This window comes from Ovis aries, chromosome 7, assembly GCF_016772045.2.
Source record: "Ovis aries strain OAR_USU_Benz2616 breed Rambouillet chromosome 7, ARS-UI_Ramb_v3.0, whole genome shotgun sequence".
Lineage (NCBI taxonomy): Eukaryota > Metazoa > Chordata > Mammalia > Artiodactyla > Bovidae > Ovis > Ovis aries.
In genome coordinates, this window is record NC_056060.1 from 20,876,545 (window position 1) to 20,903,251 (window position 26,707).

Sequence of the window (26,707 nt, forward strand, 5' to 3'; positions counted from 1 at the left end):
CCTGGGGTCACAAGTGGGTCACGTGGGTATACTGCAAATGGAAGTTGCACATTTTTGATTAAGTGTGGGCCCTTTATTCTTATGGGCCTAGACTCAAGTTCTAGGCCTATTAGTTCTTCTTTGACCATAGGTAAGCTTCAGTCAAGCCTCATTTGCTTTGTCAGGAAAATGAGGAAGATAATGGTAACTACCTAGTGAGAGTGAACACATTTAAAGCACTAAACACAAAGCTTCACATGTACTAAATGGCAATGTTTGTTGTCCATATTATAAAGAGCACACAGGGAATTCCCTGGCGGTTCAGTGGTTATGACTCAGAGCTTTCACTGTGGGGGTCTGGGTTCAATCTCTGGAACTAAGATCCCACAAACCTCGAGCCACAACAACAACAAAAAACATATTCAGCTGGACTTCTGAACCACTGAAGGCCTGTGCAGCTCATGAACACACACACACACACTCCTGCACCAGGAAAGTCAGGCTGCACAGACCTTAGATGCCCTCTGTATTCACAACTCACTAGCAGACCCGCTTCCCTCCTTCAGTCCTCTCCCCCCTTCACAGCCCGCCCCACAGCTGTGCGGGGCTGGAGTTCAGCCCCTGGGGGCTCAGCTAGGATCCTCTGGAGACAGCTTAAGAGGGCATCGACTTACCCCTTTGACAGCCCCTTATTACCCTTCCATGTCTGGTAATTAACCACCAGGGAGCCTGGGCTACCACCCCACCCCACCCCCACAACCCACCCCAAGGTTGGGAGGTGAGGGTAGGGACTCCTCAGATCTCACTGACACATAGTTGGGGTGAAACTGCAGATACCAGACTGCCTGGGGATCTCTGGCTCAGAGTTCAAAAGGTGCTGGTCCCCATTTCTTAATGGTGTGTGTAGGGTGCTATGGATGGCCCAATGGGCATCTGACACATGATGGGTACAGGCTGAGGTGCTAGGAGTGCTTCCCTTTATTAATGGCCAGAAAGTCAGGATCGCTGAAGAGAATCACTGAGGGGACATGAGGCTGAGGGTTCTGGGGCCTGAAGAGATGGGGTGGGGCTCACCACTCACTTCTGGCACCCAGAGGGCACACCTGGTCCAAGAGGGAGAGGCACGGTCTCTTGAGTCACAAAGGTCAGAACAGGCACCTGGGGGAGAGTGGGATAGTCATAAGCACCCTCTTCTACACCACACACCCAGCCCAGATGGACTCCACCAAGCCCTACCCTCTAGTGTCCCAGGACTCACTGAAAGACTGAGGGCGTGTCCGTCAGGTAGTCGGCAGTCATGGGCTAGGGCTGGGGGTCGTGGCTGGCGTGGAGGGCCTGGGAGCCCCGGGGCTGATGCCCTGGCTGGCGTAGTACTCTACCACCTGCCGGGGCACCTCGGCCAGGACACACTTCGCTAGCGCAGAGGGTGAGGCCTGGGTCGGGGTTGGGGTGGGGAAGTGGTTAGGGGAGGTAGAGTGAGGGAAGGCGGGGCTCAGGTGAGGGGCGGAGCTTCAGGTGGCCATCTGGATTCCCGCGTCTTTCATGGGACATCAATCAGGTGGGAGGGATGGGTTTGATCTGGAGGGAAGGAGGAACTGAGGAGCCCTTCAGCTGGGAGGGGGCTCCGGGCACTCACATCCTTGAAGTCCCGGAACGGCACGAACTGGACAATGTCGCGAGCCGCGGGCACCCCTCGGGGGCAACGCAAGGTACCGTCGTCTCCATCCAGGAGCCTCATGTCAGAGAAGTCGGCATTGCCCACGCCCACGATGATGATGGACATGGGCAGGCGGGAGGCGCGCACAATGGCGGTGCGGGTCTCAGCCATGTCGCTCACCACACCGTCCGTGAGCACCAGCAGCACCGAGTACTTCTGAGGCCAGACAGAGTGGGGGAAGGGTCAGCTCTGCGGCCTTGGCGCCCACCCGCCACCCCCGGCTCCACCCGCAGGACACCTAACCGTGGCTTGGCCAGTGCTCTGCTCCCGCTGAGCTGGCCCCGCCACGCGGTTGATGATGGGGGCCACATTGGTGGGGCCATAGAGCTGGATCTGGGGCAGGCAACGGCGGTAGGAGGCAATGACCCCTGAGATCTCTGTGGGCAAAGAGGTGAGAGGGCAGAGATTAGCAGGGAGCTCTTCCAGACTCCCTACGGTAAGGAGGCATTTCCTTGTCTCAGGACTGCCCTGCCACCATGATCCGCACTAAGCAGGAGAGTCGGATGGTTCAGGTGCTGGTAGAGTTGGGTGGGCAGATATCTGGTCAGGGGCTGAAAGTCTTACCAAATGCAGGCAGACACTGGAAGCATGAAGGGGCAGGGAGCGGGGCCCATGGGAATGGACTCTGTGCTCCTGCATGGGGTGCACAGGAGTGGGCAGCAAGCTGTATGAAGGGAGGCGAGGCTGGTGGGAGTCTCCTCTCTTACCTTCACATTCAGGATTTTCTGGGTCAAAGTTGATAGCAAAGTCATGGGACACCTGTGAGGGGAAGGTGAGGCCAGCCAGGGGATGTTTTTCCTTCTTGTCTGAGTCTCCCAGCATCTCCTCTCCTACCCTTGCCCAGCCTACCTCGAAGTTGGGTGGGATGCGAGCTCCAAAGCCAAACGCTGGGAACCGCTTGTCACTGGGGAGAAGAAAAGGCTATGGGGGCCCATCGGGCAAGGCATCCCTGCCCATCCCCCACCCCATCTCCTGCTACCTGTCATAGTCCTGGCAGATGCCTCCCACTGCACGCAGAGCCTGCAGGTAGTGGTTGGGCTGGCGGGGGCTCAGGCAGTGCAGGGACTGGCTGCTCCTTGGGTCCCCGTTGGAGGCCGTGAAGTCGATTGCCACCTGGTGGAGATGGGGAGAGGATATGCTGCATCCATGAGAGCCACCAAGGAGGCTAAGCCAGAGCTGGCGTCTGCAGGGAGGACTAAGGTGAATCAGAGCAAGCCCCCAGGTAGCCTCGGCTTGGAGTCGGGGGAGGGGAACAAGCTGACCACGCCAAGGCTCATGAGAGGTCCAAGTAAGGGCAGTGTGGATTCTGGGCTCCTCTGCTTACTAGGGCCTGGCCCTTCCCCCTCGGCTGCGTCCCCGCCCCCAGGCGTTTACCGTGAAGCTGATCTGGCAGCCCCCCATGATGTAATCCAGGAAGGTGTGCACCTTCTCCACCTGGTGGGGAGAGGGCAGATAAGGTGGAATGCTGGGCCCTTGAGGAGGGAGCTGGGTGGGGCTTCTGCAGGGGAAATGGAGGGGCCAGAGTTTTTGAGGCTGAAGTTGGTGGTAGATAGGACGAGGGTTCTCAGTTCCCAGAAGCAGGGAAATGCTCTTTGTAATGAGGGCAAGGCTGAATCTGAGGTTGCCATGGGGGTTGTAGGGGGTGGGAAAGGGCTTGGGATGGGCACTGGGACTTACCGTGCACTGGGCCAGCACTACGGTCCCTGAGCTCTTGTAATTCTTCTTCTTGTCCCGGTACTTGGGGTTGATACAGTCCCACTGCATCTAGACCCCACATACCCCACAAGCCCAGGGTCTCATCATGGTACCTTTCTTCCCCCTTGCAGTGGAGCCTCCCAGAGCAGAACCCTTATGGCTCAGTCCTTAGGCTGAGCCCTGAGTTTCCCACCCTCTCCACCTCCTATCGCATGTGAGGGGCTCTTCGGCATCTCCTTTAGGATTTTCCCAGGGATCTTGGTGAGATTCTTGGTGGGGGCAGTCTTTGCAGTACCTCCTGCCCAGGGCTTGCTGTTCCTTCCTGCATCTCCTGGAAGGTGCTGGTGAACTCGCCGATGAAGTCATGCTTCCCACTGGAGTCATAGTCATACACCAGGAACTGAAAATGCAAGGGGAAAGGAGGAGGGGCTGGTCAGGATCAGAGAGGCTTTGCAGTGGTTCAGTGGGGGCAGGAGGAGAGACTCAGGGAAGTAGGGCCCTGACAGTCACTAGGCCCAAACAGATGTCCTCAACCTGTCCAGAGAAGCCCCTTGTGAACTTCATCCTTTGGCTCAGTCTGGTTGGGACTTGGCCTCTGATAGAAGGAACATTGATATAGGAACATTGAGCTGTGACTGGTTCTTTATACCACAGCGGGTAAGGGGGAGAGAGAGGGGCCTGCACCCTCAGGTGGATGGTCTCGGGCAGGGGCTGGATGCTCTGCCAGGCTGCCCTAACTCGTGGGGCCTCACCTTGAGAGGCCGGTGGACGTCACAGCTGCACAGGGAGTGCAGGGACAGACGGAACGGCTCCCAGCTGGGGTTCAGATTGTTCTTCACCACCTTGGAGAGGCACAGAGAGCTGGTCATCCCTGGTCTAGGCTCACCTACTCTGCCCTTCCTCCTGCCTTCCCCACAGCCTCGGGCACCCACCTCCGTTCTCCAGACCAGCTGGTCGCTCTGGTCCCCGTTAGTCTTATAGATCTCCATGAAAGGGTCAGACTTGCTGAACAGGTCCTGGAGACATGGGGGGAAAGGGCCCCTGAACTTGGTGAGGTCTGAAGGGGGGGTGCCTAACCCCGAGGGCTAGGCTACCTAACAGTGGAGATGGGGGCCTAAACTCTGTGGTCCCAACCTTGTTGTCCAGCTTGTGGGCTCTGAAGGTGAGCTGCACGTAGTCGTTGGTGCCAGACACCTCTTCGGCCACAATCTGCAAGAGAGATACAAGTGGCAGGATTCCCCCACGCCACCCCCACAAAGCCCTTTCCCTTAGGTGGGGGCCAGCCCTGGGGGCAGGATGTCACCATGGTTGTCTTTGCAGGGGTGTTGAATGCCCTGCCCAAGGGTGAGTACCGGTGACCTTGCCTACCGTGATGGTGGACTTGCCCGCGTTCTTCCCATTCTTCAGTAGCAGAGGCTTAGTGACCTTGGTTTGTGACACGATCTGGGCATGGAGGTAGAGGGAGACCCAGCTGTGATACCCCCACCTGCTTTGGCCAGGGCACAAGGGACAGGGTAATAAGCGCCCTTTGGTCACTCACAGGGGCTGCACTTGGGCTAGAATTGGACTTAATTTCCATAGCAACCCTAAGAGACTGCACTGTGACCGCTCACCGTTTAGATGGGGAAACTAAGACTCAGAGAGGTTAGATGTCTAGCCCAAGGCTGCACAGCGGGCGAATGGCGGAGATGGGATCCAACCCCCCGACTGAACAAACTCCACTGCTTACTCTGTCTTCTTCTGGCTACTGGAGGCAGAACCATGGGGGTGGGGGTGGGAATGCAAACCTGCCCCAAGGTGCACTCAGTGGAGCCGAGGAAGGTGTCATTGCGGGGACTGGTGGATCCGTCCTCGGCGTCAAACACGTGGAACTGCAGGGGCTGCTTCTCCTCGAAGAAGTACTCCAGGGCCAGCACCCGGGAGAAGACGGGGCTGGAGCAGGAGCGCAGCACCTCTGTGCGCTCCACCTGCGGCAGGAGGGGAGCCCACCTCTGGGAACCCGGGCTGCTTTGCTCTGTCCTGGACCCCCGCCCCCCGCCCCGGTCTTGCCAGCTTTCCTCAGGTTCCTGAGCCCCAGAGACTGGCTCCTCCCTCCCTGGGCTGAACCCGGAGCTTAGGGTGCTGCCTGCCCCTAGGACCATCAGCCCTCAGGGGCTCTCATATTTGGAAGCAGTGCCACTGCCTTTGCGGGCCATCTCAGGACCCCATAGGACCCTATGAGCTTTGGCCCATGTGAAATGCTTTGCATGTGTAACGATGGCACCCGCATCTCTAGGGTTACCCACACAGACTGGAAGAGGCCCCTGAGGGTCCTGACCATCCCCTGGGGCTGCCCCCACCCAGCCTCCTTCCTTTCAGTCCCGGAGGTCCGTGAAGGAGAGGCCAGCCACTCTTACCTCCACCCACTGCTCGTCGGAGTGGAGCTTGAGCAGCACACAGGGGTGGGGCTTGGTGAGTGTGTCTCGGTCGAGGAGGCCGTGGCAGGACACCCGCAGCTCCACTCTCGAGGCCCCCAGTGTCATGGCTGGGGGCTCGGGCACCCAGGCCATCTCTGGGTCGGACATGTCTCTGTGGGGACAGAGCAGACACTGGCCGCTGGAAGGGGGACGCCTGCCGGAGGAGGGGTCTGCCTCTGGAAGCCTGGGCCCCACCCCCTTACCCTGCTTCCTGAGGCCCTGGCATCTCATGGACCTTCTTCCCCCTGACCTCACTCGGCTACCCCTGAGCTCTGAGCCTCTCACTCCTGCACAGCCCAGTGAGTGCTCTTGTCACCCCTGCTGGCCTTGTAGGCATGGATGGGGCTGGAGAGGGCTTGGGGGTTCCCGGCAGCCTTGGTTCCTAGGCAATCGATTGATCCACATTTTCTGCTACATCAGCACCTTCTGCTATTTCCTGACTGATGTTTGAGCCAGCGCTGCACTCAGTCTTGGCTTGAGGAAGCCGAACTGGGGCAAGGGGGTGGGGAGGAGAGTGGAGGGGCCCCGGCAAGTCTGAAGCGGATGGCCAGGAACGGAGGCTGCTGTGGGCAGGAGGAGACAGGTTGGAAGGTGCCCTGCAGGGCTGTCCCCATCCACCTCCCCCGACTCACCTTCTGGTTGGCTGATGGAAAGGGAGGGGTGGTGGGCTTGCAGAGTGAGCAGCAGAGCTCGGCCCTGCTGAGAGCTTCTCTAGGTTCCTGGCAGTGCCTCCCACGATGACAACACTGGCTTTCCTCCCCACTCCCCTGTTCTCACACTTCTTGGCAGCACTGGTGCTGTCTCTTAGCGACAGGATTTTTGGGGAGCCTCGGCCCCCTCCATGCTGCCCGTGGGATGCACGCACGCCACCCTCCCCCAACAGTGGTACCGAGCTTCGGGCAGCAGCATGCAGGGGTACGCTGGCCCGAGTTCACGGCCGGTCCATCCGTCTCTCTGTGTCTGTCCACTTCTCAGGGTGAGGCTGTCTGATCTCATGTTGTGCTTCCCCGGCGAGTGTGCGTTGGTGTGTCTGGATGCCCCCACCCCGTGTCTATCCCCTAGTTGGGTGTCTGTCTTCAGGAGGCTGTGCCAGTTCCTGTACGTCCCTCAGAACTGGGATCCTTCCCTGGCTGGGTACCCCCTCCCCACAGTGTGTGCCCTTTTGGATACGTGAGGGAGGGTCTGGGTTGGCGGGGGTGGGCTCTGCCTTCTAGCCACAAGTCTCCCAGTTCTCACAGATCCCCTGAGTCGGGCAGGAGCATGTGATGGTGAGGGTATTGGGCAGGACTGGAGACCTCTTTGGAGGCTGGGGGCGATGTTGTTATGGAGACTGGGCCAGGCTTGGGCTGGGCTGGGGCTGGGCGAGGGATGAAGGGTGGGCTCACCTGGGCTCTAGTCGGGGGCTCCTCTCTCCGGCTGTCTGGCCCTGGCCCTGACTCCCTTGCTGCTCCAGCCGCTGGCGCCGGCTCCGGCTCCGGCTCTGCTGCTATTTATGGGGCCTGGATGGGGAGGGGTGGGGGGGCCGAAGCACCAGCTCCCCCCCCCTTGCACAGACAGGTTGGGAGGGAGAAGGGGGGCAGGGCCACTGCTTGGGAGGGAGCCATGGAGCCAGGGGAGGAGGGCGGGCTGAGGGTGGCTCAGAGGCAGGACCCCCGCAGACACAGTGACATACATCTTCCTCTCCTGCCACACCCACACCCAGCATCACAGAGAGGCGCACATTGCGGTGGTGCATGCACACACACACACATTCACGCCGGGAAGCGATGGAGACATACGCACCCACGACTAACAGGCTCACACACAGTCTTGACACAAACAGGTGCCAGCACATAAACTCACCACGACATCATGACAGTTTCAGCCTTGGGGATGCACACAGGGAGACACACCCGGTCTCACGTCGCTCTCCATATCACATTTGTTAAGGACATTTGCAGTCACATACAGAAGAACACGGGGCTATACTCGTCACACACACACATACCCTCATCCACGCCCACCAACCGGAATACAACAGAATGGAGATCTTCACGTGTGCCTTAAAGACCATTGCATATCATGCTGATCCTCATAGCTTTTAGAATTCAAAGTTCCACCTTTTAACAGGGAGACAAGGAAACGGACACAATTGCTAAATAGCACACAGTGTCACATCTCGGTCAGGGGCTTCCCAGTGTGGAGATATGCTGGACTGATTCCGGAGGCATCTTCCTAGTGCCCGTAACTCACCCCCAACCCGGAGATTCAGCCCATATGGCCACATCCTGTGGGAGGGGCCCTGCCACGCACAGATCTTGAGCAAACAAGACATTAGTCATTCCCGAGTGAGGCCAGGGGAAAGGAGCAATTGTCTGGATGCCACACGTGAAGACATTTGGGAACATGGTGGTCTGGATGAGTATGACAGAAGGGTCACCAGGGCACTTCACTTTTCATCCCCAAAGCTGCTCGTGTATTAAGGTAGCAATAATTTATTGAGCATCTCCTGGGTGCCAGGCACTGTGCCAGGGTTTGGGGCTACACTGGGGACTAAGACACAGCTCCTGCCCCTCTGGACAGTATGTGCATATAGAACAAAAATCCCACAGAGATGATCAGAACAAATGCATTGAGATATGACAGGCAAAAAGTATGGATCTATTGAGGAGGCAATAGGCCACAAGAGGAAGGGCTCAATTTGGATGAGTCAGGGGAAGGCATCAAGAAGGGCTTCCCAGAGGAAGAGGCTCTTGAGCAGCATCTTGGATGCCAAGCCAGCATTTGTTAGTACACTGATGGGAAACAATTAATTTTAATCATTGATCTTCTCTCGCTACAGCAGGCCACTCTACTATTTAGATTTCTGACTACTGATGGTGCCCCCAGGATGACACACCATCATTTAATACCACCATTAGTGAGCCTGCCTGTACATAAGCACACACGTACACACACACATAGCATACTGCTCCCAATCTCCTCCTGGGACACCAGGACCTCCCCAGTCCCACTGTACCTCCGCAAAGCCCAACACACAATGATGCTGCTTCCTGCCACCTTGGCCCCTTCTGCAGCCAGCTTTCAGCCCAGACCCTGCAAATGACATGCCCCTGCCTGGGGGTTTCCGAGTCCCCTCCCATCCAGCAGCTCTCGTCTTTCCTGCCTCTTCCCTTAGAGCTCTAGCCCCATCTCTGGGGGGATGGTCCCTACTTTTCCCCACTGTGGGGGACTGAGGGAAGGGGAGCATCTGGTGGGGAATGGGAGCAGAGAATGAGGAAGACAGCAGAGACGCAGGCAGGCAGTGATTTTGTTTTTTTATTCTATACAAGTGGAGAAAGAGCCCCTGGGGATGGAGGGACAGATCCGCCCTCCCAGGAGAGATCTGCAGAGCCAGCAGAGCCTCCCTCTCTCCAGGCTGCTCCCCCACTTCTGGTTCCCCGTGCCTCATCCTGCACCCCGGGGACAGGGGCTGGCAGAGGGGCTTGGGGGTGTGGGGGTGGGTGGGGGTCGGAGTCCTTGTGAGGCACATGTCGAGAGGAGGGCTGGGGAGGGTGCCGTAGCGGCTGTCAGTCTGTTCCCGGCTCGCTGGTTCCTGCTGGGAAAATCCAGGGAACCCTGTCTCCCCAGCAAGGAGAGCCAGCTGCCCCGTGCAGGGGCGCTGCGTCAGATGGATGGGTGGGCAGGGGGACCACCCTCTCACCGCCCCTCTGGCACCTGTGGGGTCAGGGGGCTGCCTTCTGTCAGGTTCCAGCTTGTCGCAGGACTGCGCCCGCCGTGTCCGCTTAGGCTTCAGGGGTGCAGTCCGGCGGCCTGGATCTGGGGCCCCTGCAGTGACAGTCAAGGCAGGCCTGGCATGTGAGTGGGGCTCCTGGGCTGGGCGCTCACCCAGGCAGTGGCTTCTGGCTGTCTGCTACTCGTCCTGTGCCCAGGAAGGGACCTGACGGGGGAGTGGGCAGGGAGGCCCCAGAGGTACCCACAGCCCCTCTAGCAGGTGGCACACCTTGGATCTCAGGCTCCTCTTGGTCTTGTTGTGAGCCCAGCCGCAGCCGGGGTTTGTTCATTCCTGGGGCTGCACCCCCAGTCTCGACCTCCTCCCGGCCCCCTGGCTCCTGTGGGGGTCGGCGGCCCCTTGGCACAGCCACGGGCTTGGGGGGCTTCAGAGCTAACGGAGGGTCCTGCAGCTGGCAAAGAAGGAGGAGGCTGGGTCAATTAGTTTGTCCTTTTGCTTCATCAAAGGTCCCTCCCCACTGCCTTGCTGGCTCTCACCTTAGCATTCCTGGTGGGAACCGTCCTCTCTGGGAAGACAGCCCCCTCCCTTTCCTCCTCCCCATCTTGGGAGGCTGGGCTGGGGCTCTGGCAGCCGTGGTTGGGGGCGCTCTCCTCAGCTGGGGGATAGGGAGAGAGGAGAAACTGCAGGAAAAGACATCCTTGCATAGCCCTCCCAGTCCCCTGCCCCGGTAAAGCCCTGGAGGCCAGGACTTTCCCCTCCAAGCCCCTCTGCTCCTACGTCTCTGCCTTGGATGTCGCCTTCTGCTCTCCAGTTTCCTTTGCCCTTGGTCCCCAGGATCCTCCTGAGCCTGTCACCTCTGGAGAGCTCGGGCTGACCCTCTTGAAGAGCAGGGACAGAGCCAGGGTCTGGGGCCTGCTGGGTTCACAGGCATGGTTGCCCATCCAGGGCTGCAGTGCCCCGGGGCCCTGCCAAGGCTGCAGCCTGGCCTTCCTAGGACTCTCTGCCAGTCTGATTTAGGTGGTGAATCTTGAGGAGAGGTGCCTGGCATTCTGGCCGCACCCTAGCCCCGCCTTGTGGCTTTATGCACTCCAGGCCCAAGGATATGTGACGTGGATGGGATTGTCTGTGTCTGTATTTGTGAGGTGCAGATAAGGAAGACCTGGAAGGTGCTGGCAGTAGGTGTGTGTTGGGGGGGGGACAGGGGGGAGCACCCCATCCCCCACAACCATGGTCTCTTAAATGAAAGCTGGAACCCCTCTTCGGGTGTCTTAACTAGTCTGCTTATGGGACAGGATCATCAGGGAAGATGTCCAGGTGATGTGTTGGCCTTGGAGGATGGGGCAGGTGCCCAGGCATTGCCAAGCCTCAGGCCAGCTCTCCAGGGCACCCTCATGCCCTAGCCCTGGGGTGGGAGTGGAGGAGGGAAGAGAGTGTCAACCTCTCCAGGGAGATTTGTCCCTGTCAATATTATTGGAGGGTCACATTCCAGGCCTGTGGGAACTGAGAATGATGCCAAGCTGACTGGTTTTCCGTTAGCGGCTCCCTAAATGAAAGGTGCTCTGAACCCAGCAGAAGGAAGGTGTCATACTATGATCCCCCACCCTTTATTCTGGAAGGTAAATTACTTGTTAGAGGTCAACACTACGGGTGGTGGCTGAGCCCAACTGAACACCCAGGGTGTCCGACCCCCAAGGCGGGGGGCTCTTGCCCCTTCTGGTTGGCACCTTTCTGTGTGGGCAGAGGATGGTCTGGTGAGCTATTTGTGGAGGAGACTGGAATGTTTGAGGTGGACCTGGTTGGTACTGCCCACCATTTCCCTAGCTGAGGTACAGAGAGAGGCCTTCTTTATGGAAGGTACCGTTCTGCTGATGGCCCCTGCTCTAGAGAATTCCCTGCGACCATCCATAAAGTTTTGTTCCCGTTGGCTCAGCCTGGCAAAGCACTTTTGTTCCGGGGGGCCTTTCTTTGGACCGGGTGGTTTGTTTTTTTTGGATGTAGTTTTATAGATACCCTGAAGCATCTTCACAGTGTTGACATTGTACTGCCCCACCTTGATTGGCTTGTCTGTTTGGACACACTCGGGCCTTCAGAGCTGCTGCCAGGAAAGAGGCTTTCCATACCTATGTGCCACGTGGCCTCTGCTCGGCGCATGGCACTGAAGCTCGGCTTGGTGCTTTGGGGGGGCGGCGGGGGCTTCCAGGCTCCAGGCCCTAGAGTGGAAGGAGAGGGTGGGAAAGAGAGAGGGGGGAAATGCATGTTAGGTGGGGCTCTGAGAGCGGGGTCAAAGGAAGGAAGTGAGGGCGCCCATTCTCACCTGCATCATCTGAAGAACGTCGTTTCTGCCAAGCCTGGACGCTGCCCTCCAGGTCTGGGCCTGTGCCCTGAAAGGACAGCTGAGTCAGGTCATAAAAAGTCTCTTCCGTGTGGGGACTGCGGTTAGCAAGGGGCTTCTGCTCTAGCATCTCATGTCATTGGTCTCTGACACTCAGACTCTTTTCCTCAAAGAATGATACCCATACCACCCCTAGGGGACATAAGAAATGGTTTACATGAATGAATATACTGTTATTTTAATATGTGTTTATTTTATGTGTTGTAGAAAAAACATGACTAGTACAAGCCTGTGATTTTAAAAGATGATAATGCTTAGGTCCAGACTGAGTTTTAAAAGGTGAGTTGATTTCAATAAAAATGTTATATAATAATGCCATGGTATGTGGATAAGGTTAAAGCAGTCATAAAGCTGGTGATCAAGTCACTAAAATTTGGGAAGCCCCTCTAGAAGTTAAGTATTTTGGGGGCCACACACTTTACAAGGAAACAGAGGCTCCGGAAGGTTAAGTGACTTGTCCAGGGTTCTGCACCAAGTGTAGGGGCAGAGCCACAGCACACACCTTCCTCCCCAAAGCACTGCTCTCTCCAGGGACCTATCAACCACAGGCCCATGGGGAGGGGAGGGGGCAGGCCCATGGGGAGGGGAAGGGGACAGGCCCATGGGGAGGGGAGGGGGCAGGCCCATAGGGAGGGGAGGGGGCAGGCCCATGGGGAGGGGAGGGGGCAGGCCCATAGGGAGGGGAGGGGGACAGGCCCATGGGGAGGGGAGGGGGCAGGCCCATAGGGAGGGGAGGGGGCAGGCCCATGGGGAGGGGAGGGGGCAGGCCCATAGGGAGGGGAGGGGGTTAGGCCCATGGGGAGGGGAGGGGGTTAGGCCCATGGGGAGGGGAGGGGGTTAGGCCCATGGGGAGGGGAGGGGGTAAGCAGGGACCTGCAGGACGCCCAGTTTGCCACCCTGGGCTCCTCTCACCTCTCGTTTCCCATCGAAGCTCCAACCCTTGGCTCTCCCCAACCCAGGAAGGGCAACACCGTGGACCCTCGGCTGCTGTGCTGTCCCGGGGGCCTGGCCTCCCTCCCCAGGCTCTGCCCCCTCAGTGTCCTGGAACAAGGTTACAGGTTTAGAAGCAGTTTCTTATGGAGAAGGGGCTCCTTACCTCTCCAAGTCCCCTGTCTGGAAGCCCTACCCAGACCCTCTGAGGAGTCCTTCCACTGCCCTCCTTTGCGTGCTGGGAGTCTGGGTCACCAGGCTTAGCCCAAGGAGCCAAGAAGTGGAGACCTGGGATGACAAAGTTCTCCTGATCCCTAGTTCTAGCATCCTGCCACTAATTGCCTGGGGTGGATGGACTGTGTGGGGGCAGCAAACCAGGACTCAGAGCCCCTGCCTCACTTACCGTCTTCCTGCGGAAGGAAGGCCCCCGGCTCCCGCCAAATGTGGGGAGGAGGCTGCTTTCCTCCTCAGGGCTCCAGCAGGGGGAGGAGTTATTGCCAAGGCTGGGGGGATCTGGGCTGGGGGGGCTCTCCTGAGTTGGGGGGGGGGGGGGGGGAGGAGGGAGGAGGAGCCCGGTGGTGGGGGAGCCTGGCCCCCTGTCCCCCTTGAAGCTCCGGGGCCGGCGAAAGTGAAACAGGCCTCGGCGCCTTTTCTTCTGGAGCGGAGGCAGTGGCGGTTCGGACAGGCCTGGACGCAGGGTCCTCAGAGTCCGGGGGTAGCTGGGCAGGGTTGGGGTGAGTTAGTGACAAAGTCGTGGGGAGAGCCCAGTGCCAGATGCTGAGGTCGTTGGCAGTTCTCAGAATCCCCCACTCTCTCTCATCTAGTGTTCCCTGCTGCTCATAACTCTGTCTACATATTCCCAGGGGATGGTGTCCTCACCTTTCCTGTCGTAACCCTCCAGCAGTCTCTTCCCTCCCAGGGACCCCTTCCCCCACCTCCTCTCAGCCTCTCCAAGTGACCCAGTTCCTTCAGGAGAGAGGCTGGGGCATCTGTGCAGGACAGTGACAGCATGTCCCCTCCAGGCCTGGTACCACTCTCATCCCATCCCAGGTCCTGCTACCCAACCCCCAGCTCCTACAGTCCCACTCGGGTGGTTCCTTCCAGCTGTCCTGAGGAGATTCAGAGAGCAGGGGAACTAAGGGATGGGTGGGGAAGAAAGAGAATGTGGGGGGAAATGTCCCAGGGAGACTGCCACTGGAGAAACCTCCCTGGGTGGTGGGTGGACACAGGAGCTTTTCTAGGGCCTCGGGGCCTGCTGAAACTGGGGGTGTGCCTGGATGCCGCACCTGGAGCTTTCATCCATGACTCTTCTGCTGAAGAAGTCCTCCAGCCCCTCATCCAGGCGGGTGGCCATTCCGTTCTCCTGACGGGTCCCAGGTACTGGTGCCTGCTGGGAGGAAAGTCCTGTAGGATATATTATCTGAGTGAGGAAGCCCTCCTCCCCTCTATTCAAGGCCAGCCCCCTGGGACTTGACCTTGCCTCCTCCTGACCCCACGCAAACACAGACTTCAGGCTACATGAGTATCTCAAGCTTGGCGGCTCTTGACTCTCACCAAAATGAGAACTGCCACTGTCCAGCAGACAGATTTCCTATCTGTGACCAGGTCTAGCTCCTTCCAATCTGGATACTCCCTCCTCTGTTCCATGGCCTGCCTGGGCCCCCACCCGATCCCACAAGGCGAGGACCTCTGGCATTGGTGTCCTAGAGCTAGAGTCCCTGGCTCTGGCATTGCTAAGTGAAGTCGGTCCTCTGGTGAGGCCTTAGGGACTCACACTGGGCCGACCAGGTCCTGGAGGGGTGGTCCTGGGGGGCCGGGGCCGCCCTTGTGTTTGATGCCTTAGTTTATAGCCATGAGTGGGCAGCTCAGATAGACCTTCCCAGGAACCACTAGCTGCAGGCTGGCTGCTCCCGAGTCCTGAGAACCAGCCAGGGGGGATTCCCAGGCTCCCCAGCTGACTTTCCATGTCCTGAGGGCTCCCACCTGTGGGGACAGCAGCGTTAGAGGGACTAGCAGGAGGGCTGGGGAGAGAGTAGGCTGGAGAGGCAGAGATAAAAGAAACAGAATCAGTGCCATTAGCACGGAGGCTGGAAGACTCACTAATGAAGGCAGACACTGGCCGGATCTTGCGGCAGCGTTTCTGCTTTTTGATGGCCATGGTGTCCTGCAGAGAGGGAGGAACGTGATGGGGCCAGGTGGCAAGTCCCAGGAGACTCACCTGGAGCCTCCCATCCCGCATGAAGTCTTCTCTTTAGAGTCCATCCTGGCTCCCCGTCCTCAGGCAGCCGAGGCAATGGGACGAGGGAAGAGGCTGGGCGGGATCAGGGTGAGGGCATGAGACCCAGTGTGGGACACAGGGTGGAGTCCAGGGACGTAGAAAGGGACAGTGGTTTGCAGGTTCGGGGGCAGGACCAAGGTTAAGGAGGGGAGTAGGGGTGCTCACGATGTTGGTTCCAAGCTCATCATCTGTGGTCTCCTCGTGGTCGTGGTTCCGGCCTCGGCCTCGGGAGGACGGATCTTGCCCTTGGCCTGGCCCCCCTGGTGGATCTGACAATGTTCTTAGCTGGGCCAGGTGTCGGGCCTAGGGAAGGACAGGTGTGAACAAGGAAGATCAAGATCCCAAGGAGGTTGCCCGCCTCCCAGGATCTTGATGGGGAGGGTTGGTGGGGGGGCAGGTGGGCTGATGTGGGATGGCGTAGAGGGCCTCCCTGGGCCTGGTGGAGGCTCAGAAGTCTTACCAGGCTCTTGTGGGAGTGGTATAGCTCCTGCAGGATCTCGTCTACTATGGAGTTGGTCAAGTAGGTGACGACTGAGAGCTTCACTTCACTGTGGGCACAGGGGGAGCTACTCAGCTCCCCCTCCCCACCTCGGAGTCTCTGCCCCAGCCTTTCCCAGATGCCTGAGGGAGTGGGCCAGCTGCCCTGGCTGCCCACAGAGAACACAGCTGCTGTACAAGGTACCCTGGGTCTACCACTCAGCTCCTTCCAGCCTGGGGGTATGTGGATGAGAAGGGTGGACAAAAAGGAACCGAGGAGAAAGAGGAGCACGGGGGCTCTGGGTCAGGCCCCTGGAGCTCCAGGGCAACAGAGAGAGGTAAGCTAAGTTGCTGAGTGAATTCTGCTGGCCTCAGCTGGCATCATTGACTCAATGGATACGAGTGTGAGCAAACTCCAGGAGATAGTGAAGGACAGGGATGCTTGGAGTGCTGTAGTCCAAAGGGTTGCAAAGAGTTGGACACAACTGAGTGACTGAACAGCAACAACTGCTGGAAGAGCAGGAACCAGTACTTCTTGAGCTTGCCTATTTCACGGGTTTGCGTTATAATTTTCCTTTGTTTCCTTGTCTTGAGAGGTGGTACCCAGACTGGAATGAAAGAGTGCTCTAGGGGCCACGAAACCTCGGGGGGATAGGCAGTGCAGTCCATGTTCCCGTATTCTTTGCCCCTGCCTCTGAGGAGGCTGTGCTTTGTTTCTAGAGGTCAACTCCTGGGGTCTGTGTGCGGCTGTGTGTACGTGTGCACCTGTGTGCACTGTCTGGACTCCTAAACCCCAGCTCAGCATTTACACTTCTAGGGCAAAGACCAGTCAGACCCTAAATAGCAAGGTTGCAGTTGGTTAAAGATTCATCTCTTATAATGGAGATTGTCATTCATTATTCATTGCTGATAGCTGGGCCCCGGAGTCCCTAAGTGCTCAAGGCCAAGTCCAGCCCGTCCCAGCCCCGCCCCTGCCTCTCACTCCAGCTTGTTCTGAATATCCTGTCCCGCCTGCTCCAGTAGCGCCCCGCGGATGAAGTTCCGGGGCACGGTGACACGCTCGGCCACGTTGCTCAGCATCTTGTTGTGCCCTTCGGCCACCCGCATGGCCACGGGGCATAATTCCTGTGTCAGGCTGACCATGGACTCCAGGATCACCTAGCGTGGGAGGAAAGGAGGCCAGAGCCCCAAGGAGGTCAGGACTTGCCCCACAATGGAAGAGACTGCAGCGTGTCTAGCTCATCAAGGTCACAGGGCAGGTTAGCAGCAGAGCCCTGGACTCTCAGGCCTCCCCACATCCTGCTCAGCGTTCCTGCCAACCCACCACATGGACACATGGACAGGGGAGAGTCAGTCTAAGGATCAGAGTCCAGAGGGAGAGGTCAGAGCTCAGGGGCTAAGGCTGAAAGGAGTAGCAAACATCCGAGCCCAGTTTTCTGGTGATGCCTGGGGCAGTGGGCGTGTAGGTGGTCTTCTGCGCTTTCTTCTTGCCCACAGTAATCCCCCTGTGCTGACCTCTGCCCTCAGCTAAGGGCCTTGGTCAGCACTGGGCTCCTCCCCTGGGACTTGCCTGCAGCTCCTTGTCCACAGCCTTGGACACCTCGCTGGCCACTGACTCCAGCCTCTGCCGCACAGGCCCGTCATTGGCCAGCATGTGGCCCAGCTCGTAGAGGCTGGGAAACAGCTGGAAAAGGAACAGGGTCTGATCAGAAAGCCAGAATCGGGCCTCGCTGGGTCCCTGGGGACCCTGGGCTAGGAGGGTAGATGCACGGGGCAGGGGCTGGATGCTCCTGGGTTGGCACGTGGCCTTCCTGTCCTCTCCAGACTGTCAAGGGAGGGCAGGGATGCAGAACGCTCACCGCCCGGGAGTTCTTGGCATCCTTGATGAGATCCCGGGCGTAGAGCAGCTCGTCTTGCACAGGCTCCAGGGGGCATAGCCTCAGGGCCCGGACCTCCTCCTGCACCCGTCCGCACAGTCGCTGCAGCATCTGCAGCACAGTGGCAGGAGTGTCAGGGGGCACCCCTGCCTCTTCACCTTCCCAGATAGGCCCTGGGTGCCCCATTTCTGGGCTCCCTTGGACCACGTTGCTGGTGCCGCCACTGACGGGGCAAGGGTGACGTCTGCCGATGGCCTGTCCCCTCCTCTTCTTGGGAGGCTGTTCTTGAACACTCAGCAGAGCTCCCACAGTCCTGGGACCCCTTGTCCGAGACCCCTGCTGTTTGCCCACATGTTCTCTCACGTTGGGGCCCACGTTCTGCACGTCTGTTTTGTTTGCTCTCTCACACGCTCAGTCCAGCTGTAGGCACCTCAGGATGCCTCTCTCCTGACCCCTCCCCACCCCCACACTCCAACGCATCACCCCTGTGCTCCCCGCATGCCCACGTGCGCCCTCATGTCCCCGAGGGAAACGTTTACTTGCTCGGCGCTGCTGGTCACCAGGCCCTGCTGCAGCCTGAAGGCCTGCTCCTGGGGGCATGTCTGGGAGTGATTGTTCCTCACCAGGCACCACTGGATCTAGAGATGATGGGTGGGTGGGGTCAGGACCAGGGCAGGCAGGCTGGCCCCTGCCCCCAGGGATCCACCCTGCTCAGGCTACCACCTTCTGCCAGACATCCTCGGTGCGCTCGGGGGCGCTGCGGTAGGCTTGGGAGATGTCGCTCACCGGGAAGGACATGAAGCGCAGCGTGTGGTTGCTGTGGAACAGAGTGGCACAGCTGGGTGGGGAGGAGGTGGCAGGGCAGGCTTCTGCTACCCACACCCCGCTCTTTCTGACCATGTCCCTCCATGGTCCTCCTTAACATTTCTATGCAATTAGGTCAGATGTGCTGGATTGGGGCTTGTGAAGTTCAGGCTGGATCCAGATACAGGGAGGCTAGGGGCTTGGTTAGGGCAGGGCCCTAGCCTACTCACCTCTCCAGGGCCCTCGCAATGTCCAGAAAGCCCAGGGCGGATGTATTGTTCCGATCCCAGAGGATAGTTCTGGGGAAAGGGTGGGCATCAGCTTGTTACCCCTCCTACTGGGCCTCTCTTAGGGAGCAGGGACAGGCCTGTCAGGAGCCCTCCCACCTTTCCTGGTTAATGAGGCTGATTCAGAGATAGTCCTGGGACTACAGGTCTCCTGGAAACTGGGGTATTAGCAGTGAGGTAGTAGGGAGGGCAGGTATGTGTGTTTGGGGGAGGGCTGGGGCTCCAGGTGAGAAGGTCAAGGCGTGGGCCCCACCTGAGGGAGGAGTTTATCTGCAGGGCCTTAGACAGCATCTTGGCCCCGATGTCCTCCATGCCATTGCCACTCAAATCCACCTTCGCCAGGCAGGTGTTGCTGCCCAGGGCATTGATGAGGATGCTGGTGCGAAGCTTCAGCCGGGAGTCTGCCACCGACAGTGACTGCAGGGACTGTGTGGGCAAGTGGGGGGTTGGACCCAGTCCCTGCAGCCCCCGTCACTGCAGGTCCCCTCCCAGGCCCTGGCACTCACACAGTCCTCTTCCTGGATCAGCTGTACCAGCTTGTGGAGGATCTCCTCCAGGGTCCTGCGGGGAGTCGGGGCTCAGAGTAGGAGGGGAGGGGGCTGGGGTCATGCTACTGGAGCAGCAGAAAGGTGCTCAGGGGTGATATAGTGAGCCAAAAGGATAGGCCAATGATGGAGCGGGGGTCTGTGGGTATAGGGAGGGGGGCCTCACTTGGCCTTGACGTTGAAGTTCTTGCCCAGAAACAGGTGCTTGAGAGACTTGTTCTTCCCAAGTGCAGGCACCAGTGTCAGGAGGTCCGAGTCGAACCCTGGCAGGCAGATGGAGAGGCCTGGACTTGAGGCCCGAAGCTCACTGGAGTCATCTGAGGGTTTCTCCCCCAGGCTCCAGGCCCCTGCCCCCACCTGGCCCCCAGGAAGGGAGGGGCCCCCACTCACCATTGTCTGACAGATCCAGGCTGCCCACACAGGTGACAGCCCCCAGCTGCTCCTGCAAAGCCTGGGCTCCAGCTGAGCGAAGCTGTAGGGACACAGTGAGGGTGAGGCAGGAGGCAGGGACTGGGGTGGAAGATAGGGCCCCTCTAATGCTCAGAGATAAGAGGAGTCATTCCAGGATTCAAGGTCAAATCGGGTCTCGGGAGTGAAATCAGGAGGCCCCTTCTCCACACTAGATCCTTCCCCGGGGCTTTTCCCTTCCTTCAGCCAGAAAAATCTCTGGGCTGGTGCTCTGGAGACAGCCTGCTCCTGCCATCTGCTGGGAAAGCCTGGTATTTCTCATCCCCAAGCGGTCAGGGAGGGGATACCGGAGACTGGAAATGACCTCTAGAAAGAGTGGAGGTGTGGTCAGGTTGTGGGGCTGCAGAGGGGTAGTGCAGAGGCAACAGGGAGTCAGAGCTTGACTTAGGTCAGAGAGATGAATGGCAGGGGAAGGAGGGCCCACCTCACAGCTGCTGAGGTCCAGGTGCAGATCGCTGAGGTGACTGTTGAGGGACAGGCCCTGGAGCAGCGCCCTGTGGGAGGAAGGTTAGCGGGCTCACCTTTACCCTTCGCCCCTTCTCCCAGGGCTCCCCGTCGGACGCCCCCAACCCTGCACCCACCCGACCTGAGGGCCTCCAGGGGCAGCCTCGTGGCCGACAGGTTGACGTGGCTCAGAGTGTAGGCGCTGCTGAAGAACTGCTTGAAGGCCGGGGGGGCCTCCCGGCCCTTCCTGCGGAGATGTCTGCGGTCAGCAAGGGAGGGGGTGTCCATGGCTTGTCCCTCCCCTCCCCACACCCCTGCGCTCCCACCTGTGGGAGCAGCTGTTTCGCGCCAGGTTGAGGTAGGTGAGGTGGGAGCAGCAGCCGTGGAGCAGGGCGCCCAGAAGCTGTGGGGGAGACAGGGCGCATCTCACAGGGCTGGGAGGGCTGCCGGGAGGGGTAGAGAGGACTCCCTCCTTCAACCCCACCGAGGTCCTGGCGCTTCACCCTCTGTGGTCAGTCTGTGAAAGTCCCGCTGTGCCTGCCCCACTTAGCCTCTTCAAGCCTCAGTTTCCCCTCTGTGGAAAGTGGATCTCCTCCCACCCACCTGCCTGGCCCCAAGGATGTGAGAGGCTCATAGGCAGTGGATGTGTTAAAGCTAGGGCCACCACAGGCTTATAAGGTGGCTGGTTCAAGTTAGGGAAGGAGTCCTTTCCTCCGGGGAGACTCAGCCCTGCGCTGGGGTGCACAGCCAGGGGATGGATCCAGGCTGGCTTTCAGGCACAGCCAGCACAACCTTGGGCAGCGTAAAGACAAAGTGCCACACAGGGGTGAGCTTTGGGGTCGCTTTGGAATTTTGCTGAACCTGAAGCCATCCTGCCAGCTCGGCCCACCTCTGTACTCAGAGTACAGAGACCAGAGAGTACAAGGTGAGGCAGAGACCACCCTGGCCTCCCCAAGTCCCTGCAGGCTGGCGCCCCCATCACCAACCCCTCACCGAGTCGATGGTGCAGTCGGTCCCTGCCAGGTCCAGGTGTACCAGGGCATTGGGCTGGGCCAGGAAACTGTAGAGGACCTGGGAAGGAAGGACAGAGGGGGCTGCAGGGGGAGGGGTGACAGAGCCCCTCCCCTCCCCAGGGCTAAAGGGCAGAGACTCCAGGCCCTGAGTGTATTTCTGCAGGGACTTGAGGCGCCGTTCATAGACTCACATTGGCCTCGTCGGTGGCGAGCAGCCCAGGGTTCTTGCTCAGGTCCAGGTACCGGAGGGAGCTGGCAAAGGCCGGGTTGGCCCCAAAGGTCTGGCCCAGTGCTTGGAGCCCTGAGCACAGCGGGCACTGGGCTGAGTTGGCCCCCATCCCCACCTCTCCCCCTTGCACACAACTCTTCCCCACTCCCCAGCTGTGCTCCCGTCCCTTCTGTGATCTTTGGGATCACAGAGCCATGTGCATGGGTGGGGCCTCTGGGACTTGATACTCAGGTAGTACAGGGCAGGGGAGGGGTAAGGGGCCAGAGGTCAGGGGTCCCGGGGCAAGTACCTCGAGGGGAGATGGCAGTCTTGGCCAGGCACAGTTTGGTGAGGCCAGTGGGGAAGCAGAGGAGCTGCTGGCTCAGACTGAGGAAACCTGGGGAGTGGAGAGAGAAAGGGGGCTCCCTGAGAGATAGGCAGTGGGGGCAGGCGGTGTAGTCAGACAGGGGGCTTGTGTGGAATGTGGGCCTGGGGTCTAGGATGGAGGTACTGGGATAGGGGCTGGCATCAGGTTGGAGAGCCCCTGTTCAGCCCTGGGTTGGGCTCTGGGCTGGGCTGGGGGGGTCTGCATTGCGGTGGGGGCAGGATTCAGGGCCGGGGCTCACCCTTGTCCTCGATGGGGTTGTGGGACAGAGTGAGGGCATGCAGCACACAGCTCCCGTTCTCCCCAAACACCCCGGCCAGCTTCTGGACAAAGTCCCTTCAGGGAAGGGGAGGAAGGACGTGTTTGTCCCAGGCTCTGGGCTTCCCCTCCTCCTCCATCTGCCTGCCTGGCTGGGGCTGCGATGGTCAGCGGTCCCCGCAGGTGGGGAGCAGCTTGGGGCCTGCAGGGAGCCTGCTGTCACTCAGGAGTACCTGGGAAGCGGTGCTGAGACAAAGCCTGGCTGTGGGTCCTCGAGACCAGAGCAGAGTAGTCTGCTCTGCAGCTGACGGCAGGAGGGGATGGGGCTCGGAGATACTGGGGAAGGCCGTGGAGCTGGGGGTCGGGAGGCTTAGGTGGGACTTGCTGCGTGCCCTCTTTGGGCCTCAGTCTCCTCTTCTGTAAAGTGAGGAGCTGGATGAGATGGTTCTACATCACGAGGCCTATATCATGCCCTGAGGTTCTGGGACCCTAAGACTATATCAAGGGGCACCACTGCCCAAGGAGGAGGCTGGCCTCACGTCTTAAGTCCGGCGTTGTCCAGCACCAGCTCTTCAAGGCTCCCCGACTTGCTCAGGGTGTGTAGCACCTGTTCTAGCACTTCAGAGCCCTGGGGGCAGAGGGGGTCGTGTGGTCAGGAGCCAGAGGGGGCACCACTCTCCCGTCCCCCATTCCTCCTAGACCCTACCAGCCGCAGGTCTTTGCAGTAGAGTTTGGTGAACCATTGGTTGTAGGCCAGGGCTGCCACCATTAGGGCCAAGTCTCTGTGGGAAGATTGATGGGGGCAGGAAAGTGGTGAGCAGGTGACCGGGGCAGGAAAGAAGAGACGAAGGATGGGGTGGTTGGAAGCCTAGATGGGTGGAGGGCAGTGGGTGTGGGGGCTGGGAGACAGAGCCCAGGCTGGGTGGGGCCAGAAGGGAGAGGCTAGAGGGCTGAGGCTAGAATGCGGGGTTAAGTCTCTATCCCATCTACTTACCGGCTCTCCAAGTGGCTGAAATCCAAAAGATTGAACTCTCGGTTATCCTCGGCATGATAGATGGTGTCCACATCCTTGGAGAGGTGGAACTGGCTCGCATATGCTCCCCTCCTCCTTGGCCCCTCCCTCCAGGTCCCGCCTGCCCGCCTGCCCGCCTGCCAGGTCCCTGCCCAAACGCACCCATTGCACCTCTTCGCGGCAGTGCAGCCCATTGTAGTCGCACAGGGCAGCATAGGTCTCAGAGAAGCCACCTGTGGGGCAGGAGATGGGCTGGCTCCTTAAAGGCTAAGGGAGTGGGGAAGAGACTTGGAGCGTTCAAGGAAAGGTCAAGGTCATTTTATGTGCCAGTGTCTTGGGCTCCTGCAGCATCATGAACCTCCGAGGTCTGGGAGCTGTGGAGCCTCAAGCCCTATCCACAGAGACTCTGAGCAAGGGGCAGGGTGATGTAGGCCCCCTTTCCCTCGAGCCTGCCCCTGCTCACCGCAGACACTGTGGGTGGTGGATGTGGAAGTCTCAGAGTTGGGGGACGTGTCTCGGGGCCCGTCCGGGGTGTCTGCATTTCCACGCCGGATTAGACTCCTGGAAAAACAACAAATCCATCGCAAGACGGGTGGAAAGAGGCTCTCAACTCTTCCTCTGTTACAGCTTCTGGATCCCTAGGAAAAGCAGGACTGGGGACATGCGAGCTCTTCTCCTTGGTGTCACAGGGTCCCAGGACCAGGGGAAGGAGGGAGGGGGGAGGGGGCTTCTTTACTGTCTGACCCCTGAGAGACTCCTCCTTTGCCACTCACCCAGGGCCAGGGCAGACCTTGGAGAGGGCAGAGCTCACATGCCGTGTCACCTGGTCCACGCTCTCAGCTGACGGCAGCCGCATGCTCACGATGCCACGCTCCGTCTCCACTAGGATCTGGGAGAGAGAGAGCGGCAGGGACTCAGACACAGGCTCCCTCCTCCTGCTGGCCCAGGAGTGGGGCCCACGCTCCAGTGCTCACCTGGTTCTGACTGAGCGTGTTGAAGGCGCGGATCTCTAGGACATTGAAGGAGCTCTCCACCTGAGGGGTGGGGGCATGGGAATGTGCAGCTCCTGGTCAGGGCCTGGCTGCTGGGCTCAGAGGAGGGCACCCTGGGTGTTCTCCCACTCATCAGCCCAACTCACCTTGGCTGGGACTTTAAGGGGGAAGAGGTGGAGACGCCAGGAGGTCAGGGCCTTCAGAGAGGGAAAAATAGAGTGTCAGCAGCAAATGATAGTTTCCTGGGCTTTAGTCCCCTTGCCCTCTGTCAGCCTCCTCAGCCCATGTGCACCCCCTGCCAGCTGGCCTTCTGCTTTGAAAGTCCCTGCTTCTCTCTTATGCCCTACCCCAGGTTCCTGGACATCCAGCTAGTCCAGCCTCCCCCTCCCACAGGCTATGTCTTCTCAGCACTCCTCCACCTCTGTCTCCTTTGCCCCCCCAGGTTCCTTGCCCTTACCAGCCCAGGTGCCCTTGATTCCCCCTCCCCTCCCCCAGTCCAGCCCTCACCAGTACTCGGTCCTCGAATTTCTTGGGCTTTGTCTCCAGCTTCACGCGATGTTGTTGGAGCACAGCCCCTTGGCTCAGGCACCTCCGGATGCTGTCTGCAGGTGGGTAGTAGGCTGCTCAGGGCCCCTCTTACCCTAGCCGCCCCCATATACCCAAGGCCCTCCAGGGGTAGGGTCAGAGAGGAGGAGACAGAATCAGAGAGAGATGAAGAAGAACAGGAATTGAGACCTTTCCTTCTTGGGTAACTTTTTCTATTAGAAAGGCAGGGGTGCTACGGAAAAAACTCTGGCTTCTGATGTCCCTGAGTTGAGGGACAGCAGTTGGGTGGCACTCTGGGAGAGTGTGAAGGATTTTCCCAACCCGTGCACTCCAGCAGCTGTCAACCCATACAGAGTGAGTCAGTGTGTAGGGGCGCGGGGGTGTCCCACTACATGCTTGATGGTCTGGTGTGGTGTCTGCCTTTTACTATGTGTGTAAAGAAGATGCCAGGGAGCTTGTGTTGAGGATGGGTAAGTGTGAATGAGTATGCTGTACTTGCAGTTGTGAAAGGGGCACAGAGCCAGCCAGTTCTCCTGTGGGTGGGGGGTAGGGAGGTAGGAAGGAGTTAGTGTTTAAATGAGTCCCATATCCATCTGCTGGAGAATCATCCAGATATCCCAGTGTGCGTGTGTGTGTGTGTGTGTGTGCAGTTTCTGTAAAGTGTGTGTGTGTGTGCAGTTTCTGTAAAGATGTGTGTACACACATCTCACAACTGTGGCTGTGTGCCTCTGGAGGTGTGGGAGATCAGCATGGTGTAGCGCGCCTTTGAGTATCCTTGAGAGTCCTGGTCTCTGCGTGGGCTAGCCTGTGCTCCCACCTCTGAGGGTCAGGGTTGCGGCTGTGCTGGGGGGTCGGTCTTGGTTTGGAACAGTCTGAAAACCAGGCAAACAGGAGAGGCCTTGAGGTGTGGGTGTGGGGTAGAGAGCAGGGGGCAGGCTGGTATGGGGGTTGTTGTAGGTGAGCTGCAGAGACCCTGCTCCCGGTTTCAGCTCCAGTCCAAGCCCTCTTCCCTGACTCCCGTCTTTGCCCCCACTGGCCTGGGCACAGCCCGGCTTCTTGAGGGGCTCTTTGGAGCCAGTTCCGGGGCGGGGCCGGGAGGAGGGAGGGTGTTGAGCCCGGAGGCGGTCAGGACCTGGGGCAGCTCCCATCACCCGGCGGGGCGGGCCTGGCCCCGCCCGGCGGGGGAAAGGGGACTCTCCGCCGGGGAGACTGGATGCTTCGCCTAGGGATGGGCCAGGATAGCTGAGAGTCAGCCCCAGGGAGCGTGAAGGGACTGCACCTGTCACTGAAGATCGGGACGGGCGGCTCTGGGACAGGTAGGTCCTGACGGGTGAGGCGAGGGGGCAGCGGAGGATGCTCTGGGGACAGCGATGCCCCGAGCTGGGATGCAGGGGCAGGGGGCTGCCCTGGAACCGGGATGCATGAGGGGCGGAGGGACCGGGGTGTACCGCGAGGAGGAACGCACTAGGGCTGGGAGGCTCCCGGACGGAGCGTCCCAGAGACCACCGCAGCCTCGTACCTTGCAGCTCGCGGGTGAGCTCCGCGCTGGACTTGGCCATGGCGGCCGCTGCTGCCGCTGTTGCTGTAGAGGAGCCGCCGTCACCGCCGCCAGGGAGCCGTGGCACATGCTAGACCCGGCTCCGGCAGGGCCCGGGCGCTGAGCGCTGCAGCAGCCGCGGAGCCCGCTCCTGTCAGGGGCGGCTGCGCGAGCGCTCCTCCCCCCGCCTCGGAGCGCCGGGTCTCCCGCCCCGCCCGGAGAGGTGCCGGATTGAGCATGCGCGCCGCGCCTCCGGGCCGCGTGAGACCCTGCGCGCGCTCGCGCCCACCCCTCCCGCCGGCTCCCGCGTGCGACGCCCTGTGCGTGTCGCCTTGGAGCCCGGGCTATCTCCCGGGCGGGGGTACAGCGCCCTCACTTTCCGTGTCATCCACTCCTCCGGCACCGTCAGCAGAACCCATTTCTTTTGTTTGTGGGCCTGGGTACCCCTCGCAGAGTCATCCTTGCCAGGCTCCTCCCTTTTCACTGCTTGCTCGGGACGCGTCTGGCTCGTCCTCGCTGACCCTCGAAGGAAGGAACTTGCGGCCAAGGGCGATGCTAGGAGAGGACCTGGCCACATCTGCGGAAGTTCGACCTTCCTTTCCCGCTTGCTCAGCCTCGGTGATCCCTCCGATGTTCTTGGCACCATCCCCGCGGGTGTGAGCCGAGAGTAGCACCTGGGAATTCCCGTGCCACCT

The 26,707-nt window shown here is 59.7% G+C and overlaps 2 protein-coding genes across 6 annotated transcripts; both read right to left on the reverse strand.

The window, feature by feature from the left end:
* Positions 1–934: 934 nt before the first annotated feature.
* On the reverse strand, positions 935–7,311 carry CPNE6 (copine 6). Of its 3 annotated transcripts, XM_027971613.2 has the most exons (17): positions 7,233–7,311; positions 5,788–5,959; positions 5,179–5,358; positions 4,760–4,834; positions 4,526–4,600; positions 4,324–4,407; positions 4,144–4,233; positions 3,687–3,791; positions 3,374–3,460; positions 3,071–3,130; positions 2,676–2,809; positions 2,546–2,600; positions 2,404–2,455; positions 1,940–2,073; positions 1,616–1,852; positions 1,238–1,412; positions 935–1,137 (listed from the first exon to the last, which is right to left on the reverse strand). In XM_027971613.2, exons 2-16 carry the CDS (start codon positions 5,953–5,955, stop codon positions 1,275–1,277), a joined length of 1,674 nt encoding a protein of 557 aa, XP_027827414.1. In that variant the 5' UTR covers positions 5,956–5,959; positions 7,233–7,311; the 3' UTR covers positions 935–1,137; positions 1,238–1,274. The 3 variants fall into 3 exon arrangements, with proteins under 3 accessions (XP_027827414.1, XP_027827413.1, XP_042108880.1); XM_027971612.2 differs by having other exon boundaries at positions 3,071–3,460; XM_042252946.2 differs by having other exon boundaries at positions 3,071–3,460; positions 6,271–7,311.
* Positions 7,312–9,126: 1,815 nt separating this feature from the next.
* On the reverse strand, positions 9,127–26,220 carry CARMIL3 (capping protein regulator and myosin 1 linker 3). 3 transcript variants are annotated; one of them, XM_027971614.3, is made up of 40 exons: positions 25,995–26,220; positions 24,437–24,531; positions 24,076–24,126; positions 23,912–23,971; positions 23,711–23,826; positions 23,401–23,498; positions 23,100–23,170; positions 22,920–22,993; positions 22,632–22,707; positions 22,465–22,553; positions 21,909–22,003; positions 21,593–21,679; positions 21,266–21,375; positions 21,055–21,132; positions 20,388–20,464; positions 20,204–20,308; positions 20,042–20,111; positions 19,540–19,621; positions 19,316–19,412; positions 19,111–19,165; positions 18,858–19,030; positions 18,548–18,616; positions 18,237–18,330; positions 18,053–18,151; positions 17,496–17,624; positions 17,207–17,320; positions 16,619–16,794; positions 15,620–15,707; positions 15,325–15,462; positions 14,982–15,045; positions 14,656–14,864; positions 14,168–14,271; positions 13,285–13,600; positions 12,864–12,992; positions 11,874–11,940; positions 11,680–11,769; positions 10,096–10,214; positions 9,830–10,010; positions 9,544–9,654; positions 9,127–9,424 (listed from the first exon to the last, which is right to left on the reverse strand). In XM_027971614.3, the coding sequence occupies exons 1-40, from the start codon at positions 26,032–26,034 to the stop codon at positions 9,396–9,398; spliced, it is 4,125 nt and encodes a 1,374-aa protein (XP_027827415.1). In that variant the 5' UTR covers positions 26,035–26,220; the 3' UTR covers positions 9,127–9,395. The 3 variants fall into 3 exon arrangements, with proteins under 3 accessions (XP_027827415.1, XP_027827417.1, XP_027827416.1); XM_027971616.3 differs by having other exon boundaries at positions 9,284–9,421; positions 14,168–14,268; XM_027971615.3 differs by having other exon boundaries at positions 9,284–9,421.
* Positions 26,221–26,707: the final 487 nt, after the last annotated feature.

Bases quoted from the DNA above. Each gene is read 5' to 3' on its own strand.
- CARMIL3 (XM_027971614.3), bottom strand. From the start codon at position 26,034: ATGGCCAAGTCCAGCGCGGAGCTCACCCGCGAGCTGCAAG. The intron at 20,465-21,054 runs GTGAGGGGTTGG...TCTCCCCCACAG, and splicing joins CCGACTGCACCATCGACTCG to CTTCTGGGCGCCCTGCTCCA. The intron at 17,625-18,052 runs GTAAACGTTTCC...ACTGTGCTGCAG, and splicing joins TGACCAGCAGCGCCGAGCAA to ATGCTGCAGCGACTGTGCGG.
- CPNE6 (XM_027971612.2), bottom strand. From the start codon at position 5,955: ATGTCCGACCCAGAGATGGCCTGGGTGCCCGAGCCCCCAGCCATGACA. The intron at 3,792-4,143 runs GTGAGGCCCCAC...TTGCATTTTCAG, and splicing joins ACGTCCACCGGCCTCTCAAG to TTCCTGGTGTATGACTATGA. The intron at 2,601-2,675 runs GTAGCAGGAGAT...TCTTCTCCCCAG, and splicing joins ATCTGCCAGGACTATGACAG to TGACAAGCGGTTCCCAGCGT.